Genomic DNA, 6,174 nt, shown 5'->3' with positions numbered 1-6,174 from the left:
TTTGGTGCCTAAAAACAAACCAATCATTTTAAAGGTCAGCTCCCCTAGAGACCCTTTCACCCAATCCTATAATACCAAGGCTTGCACTTCTCTGCTTGCGTTTTGCCCCCTTAAAAACGTTGTTCTCCCGGAGTTGGGGGTCGCTTGCCCCTTTGTTCTTGTAAAGGGATGCCACCCAGCTCGAGTTTGTAATAAAGACTCTCTTGTGTTTTACCTCAGACTCAAAGCCTGTCGGTCATTTGGGTATTTCAATTCCAGCCACAGTAGCCATGTACTGAATTAAAATTCCTCTACACTCTCTTCCTATTTTCTTTTGCTATTTGGTACAGTCTCACTAAGCAATCTTGGCTGGCCTCACACTTCCATTCTCCTGCATCATCATGTCTAGTGTTGAGGCTTCAGACAAGGGGCACTAGGTTGTCTTAGATTGATAGATATTGCACGTTAGAGGATTGAGAAGCAGATGCCTGATTGTACATGATTATTAGTGCCGGAGGAGCAGAGGAAATAGGGAGTAGAGAGAGGACAAGTACCAAATACAATGCAGGCTACAACCAGTCCCTTTACTCCACAGAATAGGATATCCCCTTGTATGAAGAGACTCTGCACGTGTGGCAAAATGTTAAAGAATTGACAGCTAGCAACAAGTCTAGTAATCATTGTTTTCTCACTGAAAAAGAAATAGCTGAGCAAAGCTTCTTTCATTTGCTTCCTATTTCCTAACATTCCACCCTACCACCGCGAAGCTCCACCCACCTGCAATAGCTGCAGCTTCTCTGCCCCTCCTTGAACCTAGAGCATTTCACCCAGGGACGGGAGACCTTGGGTTGGAAATGATTTCCTGGAGAGCAGCAGGGAATTCCAGGGTTTCCAGCACGCAGAGGGGAGACTAAAATAGGATGGGAGATTTCTTTGTTATCAGACTCCTACTAGATTCCTATGCAGTTGGAGGTGGGGGAGGCCCTCTATAGGGGGTGATGCAGAATAAGTTTCGTAGATGGACTAGAAGGGGGTATTTTCATCAAAGATCACGATGCTTATGAAAGACAATTCCTTCCTAAGGAAGAAAGAAAGGGGCTACTATCAGCTAATATTAACTAAACCGGCAACTTTAAAATTTTCCAGGAATATCCCAAACTATTGCTATTTGGCCCTGTGCATGTGCAATGCTTGTGCCTTCTGCCATTGTTTGAGAATCCCTACCAACTCAACAGTTCTCTTCATCAGCGGAATTCCCGTTGAGGTTGTGTGGGTTGCTCTCCACTCTTTGCTGGCCCCTGGGATCACAATGAGTTCACAATGCAGGGAGTTCACATTGAGTCCCAGGGGAACAGGGCAGGTACTGTCTAGCAAGCACGATGGGAGGAGGGAGGAGGCGGCCAGCCGGAGGAAAGCATCGGGGCCTAGCCTGACGCAGCAGTAGCAGAGGCAGTGAAGGAGGCCCCCGCCAGAGCTCCTGGGTTTCAGGATCCAGTCTGTTCTCCCCCTCCTCCTGCCTAGCAGGGTCGCGGGCGGGCTTCAGACGCCTTCAACCTCAAGCTCTAGCCAAGGGAGGTGCCCTTCGAGCTCTCTACGGAAAGGGGGCGGGGATTGGACCCTGTGAAGAAGAGAGGGAGGGAGGAGTGCTCTTCCTCTCTCTCTGCTGGCGGCCGCAGGCGCCCTGCTGCCGCTGTCCCAGGGCGGGGCTGCAACCAGAGCAGGGACTGTATTGAGAGCGTGTGAATGTCCGCGTGGACCAGGGCCGCGCGGGCCCCGCGCCTCCTACGGCTCGCTCCCGAGTGCTGCTGTGTATGTTCGCTTCTTGTCACTGTGTGCCCAGAGGCAGGAGGACTATGAAAATGATTCACTTTCGGAGCTCCAGCATCAAATCGCTCAGCCAGGAGATGAAATGCACCATTCGACTACTGGACGACTCGGAGGTCTCCTGCCATATCCAGGTGCGGTGGCACGGGGGAGTTTGCAGGGCGTGCGGTGTTCGCAAGGTGCAGGAGTGAGTGAGTGGGCTCTGAGGGTGGGCATACGGCGGGTAGGAAACCCATCTCAGCAGAGAAGCCCGGCTGGAATGCCAGATTTCCTTCAGTCCACAAGGTAGGTGCTTCGGCCCTCTGTAGTCATCTCCTGTGCTTTATCCTTTCCTCAGCCCCCTACCCTGACGTGCTCCTTGAGCTCATTTCGCGTTGCTCTTAGGCTGAAGTTTTAGGTAGACGTCTCTTGCTTGTCTCTGGGCTGGTCTCTTTGCAGTTTACCCCACTAGGACAGAGAAGCCGTGGAGCCAATGGGGACCCTTGCATACTACCTCCTTGGCTTCTTTCTCATCCACCACGTGGAAAAGGACTCCACCAGCCAGGGTTCGCTCTTGTTTCCCGCGCCCAGGCCGTTTGGGAACCTGCTTCTTGTGCCCTGCTGTCTCTCTGACGGTATTTTGTACTTCTCTAGTGTGGTAATGGACTTTTCCAAGTTTCCTAGAAACCCTGAGCTCAGCCTTGAAGGATGGGGTGCACGTTGTATTGAATTGGAGCTACCTCAAAAGAAACATGTGAAATCTGTGTTTCAGAGAAAACAAAAAGGTTCGTGAGGCTAGCAAACGGATCCTGCAGAAACGTGGGTCTTGGGTTACAAAGCTTGAAATTTTGGTGACTATTCACTGTGGTCAAGTTGGAGGAGAAGGCATGTTGCTTTGGATATTTATTGGCTGCTCCGTTCCTTGGGAGATAAGTGTCTTTGGCCTTGCAAACATATTTGTAAGCTGCTGTTGTTGCTGCTGCTGCTGCTGCTGGTGGTGGTGGTGATGTGTGTGTATCTGTGCACTCATAAACTCTTTTGTGTCCTTTCGCTGCGCTTGTTCAAGTAGTAGGTGTGAGCTTCTCCCATGACCTCATGTGGCATGCACATTTTGCAAAGGTTGTATCAGAGCTAAGCACTGTTAGCATCAGAGTTTAAAAATCGAATTAATTTATTTCTAGGATTCATTCCATTTACCACATCTTGAGGTTCTAAAACCCGTGGTGAATGGATTAGCACCTCCTAGAGGCAAAAATCTGCCTCTAGGTTGTTCCTGAATTAAAAAAAAAAAAAAGCATTTTTAATTAAAATATAATTACATTACTTTCCCCCTTCCGTTTCCCGCTCCAGCCCCACCCAAGTCTCCACTCTCTCCAACTTCTTCCAAGTTCCCCAACCATTCTTCAATGGACAGCCTCTTTTCTTTTATTATTATTGTTACATATATATATATACATATGTATACCAATGCATAAGTATTTAACTACAACCTGCTGAGTCTGTTTTTATTGTTTGAGTGTATACAGCCCCAGGACTAACCAGTTTGTATTGGATAAACAATGAAGGGATTCGTGCCTGGGAAAGGCTAATTCTCATTCTCTTTTACAGTCATTAATTGCTTGAAATTCTTTGTATAAGGGTGGGGCATTGTGAAAATTTCCTCCTTCTCGGTTATTATGCTTATTGATATTGCCATTGTTCAAGTCTGCTTTATGCCATTTCTATGAAAGATTGTTTCACAGTGGACATTATGGTATTCTGCATCTTGCAGTCTTTCTGCCAGCTCTTACCCAATGTTCCCTAAGCAACAGATGCAGGAGCGTTTAGGATGTATCCACATGCATTTCCCATGAACCTTGATCTCTGTATTGTATTCAGTTGTGATAGCCATTTTCTGTGATTGTCTCCATTTGCTGTAAAGAGATTTTTTTTTTTTAAAATGAGGGGTGGTTTCTACATTTGTCTGTGGGTATAAAAATAAGTTTTAGAATGTAGTTAGGAGTTATGTTGGTCTAGCAAAGTGGTAGGAGTAGATTCTCTTGAGATGCATTACCTCACCAGCTCTGGGAAGTTGGCTAGGTTTCTAGTAGTGTGCATGATTTACCTCCTGTTGAGTGGACTTTATGACCAACAAACAGCTGTTGTACCTTTATAGATATCTTTTCCGTCCTGCTGGTCATTGTCTTGGTTCCTGAGTGTCACAGCTCAGTAAGACTATTAATTATTTCCCCTCCTGTATGGGGTAGTTTTATGTCAAACTTGAAACAACCTAGAATTGTTTAGGAAGAGGGAGCCTCAACTGGGAAATTGCCCCATTTGATTGGCCTGTGGAAAAGCCTGTTGATTGATGATGAATATGAGAAGGCCCAGCTAGCTGTGAGCGGTGCCACCCCTGGACTGGTGGTACTAGCTTCTATAAGGAAGCAGGCTCAACAAGCCATGAGGCGCAAAATAGTATGCCCTACCATTCCATGGCCACTGCTTCAGTTCCTGCTTCTAGGTTCTTGGTCTGCTTGAGTTCCTTCCTTTTCTTCCCTCATTGATGGATCCTTTGTTGGAAACATAAGTGAAATAAGCTCTTTCCTCCCCAAGTTGCTTTTGATCATGGCTTTACCACAGCATTAGAAACCTTACTAAAACACTTCTGGAAGTTTTCATAGTGTTTTCTGGAATTATAGAAGTTAGAACACTGGAAGGAGACTTTCAGGTCAGATCCAGCTTAAATAAAGATAATCTGAGTCCTGTGTCCTAAGTGTGCAGTGTCTTCAGCAGTAGGGCTTACCTTCAACCTCAGAAAGGCAACAATGGCAACAAAAGTCTTCTATATTGTTTTGGGAATCTCTCTCTCTCTCTCTTTTTGGTGTTTCTCACAAACATTTATTAATGCCACATTGTAAATGTGTACAGCTATGTTCTGTGTTTCCATATAACAGAGCTTGCTTAAGCTTAGTCTATATGATTCATCTTGAGTCCACTCAGGGAGCAGTTAATGATGGCCATGTGCAGGTGCAGAACTGGAGCCTTTCAAAGCTTTACTTCTTTTATCAGCTCTCCTGATTTTATAAAAGAGGAGAGTCGTTAACCCCATTCCTATCCAAATTTCCTGGTAAATGTTTGCATGTACACCTAAACACCAGAAGAGGCACCAGATTTCATTTCAGATGATTATAAACCACCATGTGGTTGCTGGGATTTGAACTCAAGATATCTGGAAGAGCAAGCAGTACTCTTAACCTCTGAGCCATCTCTCCAGCCCTTGTTTTGGGAATCTCTTGGACCACCCTGACCAACCACTCAAAGGAGATTTCTCATATTTAATACTGTGGTTTTTGTTAGTCTACAGTTCATGTGTAGAGACTGTCAGCCCAAATATATATGTGTGTATGTGTATTACACATAATTTTAGGTAAATAAAAATAATACAGTTTCTTCAGGCTTTATCAAGTAAGCTTGGTATTTGTCACCCATCATTCCTTCTGCTTCTGTAATAACCTTCCTCTTCCCTTCCCAGGGGGGGCCCCCCCCCCCCCCCCCGCCCCTGCATTTTTTATTTTGAGCTTTATTTTACCTGTATGTTGCTGTTCCCCGCTCCAGCCCTCCTTCCCTGTGGTCCCATTATGCTTTCCTGTTTTCCATGTTGCTTGCTTCTGAAGATTTGAAGCTAGGGACACCAAATGAGAGAAAATCTATGATGTGTTTCTTGGTCTGTGTTAATTTACTCAATATACTCTTCCTCTTCCCTAAGTCCATTTATTTATCTTCAAATTTCCTTTTCAGCTGAATAGTATTCCATAGTATGTATTACCTCATTTACATTATCCATTCATCCATTGAAAGACGATTAACTTGTTTTTATTATTTCCTAGTTATTATAAATAAGGTGAGGAGCGTGACTAAGTAAGTATATGTGGAGTAGGATATCAGTTCCTTTGAACATGCACCAAGGAGTGATATAGCTCCATCATAGGAAAGATTTTTTTTTCTTTTTTTTTTGATTATTCTCCATACTGATTCTCAGAGTACCTGAGAATAAAATAATAAAATAAAATATTATTTTATTATTTTTATTAATTTGCATTCCCACCAATAATGAATAATGGTTACCTTTTACACACAGGCTCACCAGAATCTGTTGTCAGTTGACTGGCCGAGCTTAGTCATTCTGATTGGGGTGAGATGAAACCTCAGGGTTGTTTCAATTTGCAATTTGCATCTCTCGCTACTAAACTTGATACATTTTGGGGGTATTTCTTAACCATTTTTTTTTCGTTTATGTACTGAGAACTTTATGTTTACATCTCTAGGCCTTTTTTTTTTTTTCTTTAAATTGGTTCATTTCTTTCCTAGACTCCTTTTCTTTCTTTTTCTTTTTTTTTTTTTTTTTTTTTTTTT

The 6,174-nt window shown here is 44.1% G+C and overlaps 1 protein-coding gene across 3 annotated transcripts in view; it reads left to right on the top strand.

Annotated features, from left to right (window-relative positions):
• Positions 1-1,593: 1,593 nt before the first annotated feature.
• Positions 1,594-6,174, top strand: part of Frmd3 (FERM domain containing 3) — a 197,013-nt gene continuing 192,432 nt past the window's right edge. For 2 of the 3 annotated variants that reach the window (XM_055630140.1, XM_055630131.1), the window contains exon 1: positions 1,594-1,937. In XM_055630140.1, the coding sequence (XP_055486115.1) occupies positions 1,791-1,937 (147 nt within the window). In that variant the 5' untranslated portion in view covers positions 1,594-1,790. The remainder of the gene's footprint in view (positions 1,938-6,174) is intronic. The other variant, XM_055630149.1, reaches the window with a different exon arrangement.

This window comes from Psammomys obesus, unplaced genomic scaffold (assembly GCF_907164565.1).
Source record: "Psammomys obesus unplaced genomic scaffold, mPsaObe1.curated_primary_1811, whole genome shotgun sequence".
NCBI classification, from domain to species: Eukaryota; Metazoa; Chordata; class Mammalia; order Rodentia; family Muridae; genus Psammomys; species Psammomys obesus.
Note: the sequence above shows the minus strand (reverse complement) of the source record. Positions and strands in the feature narration are given on the sequence as shown.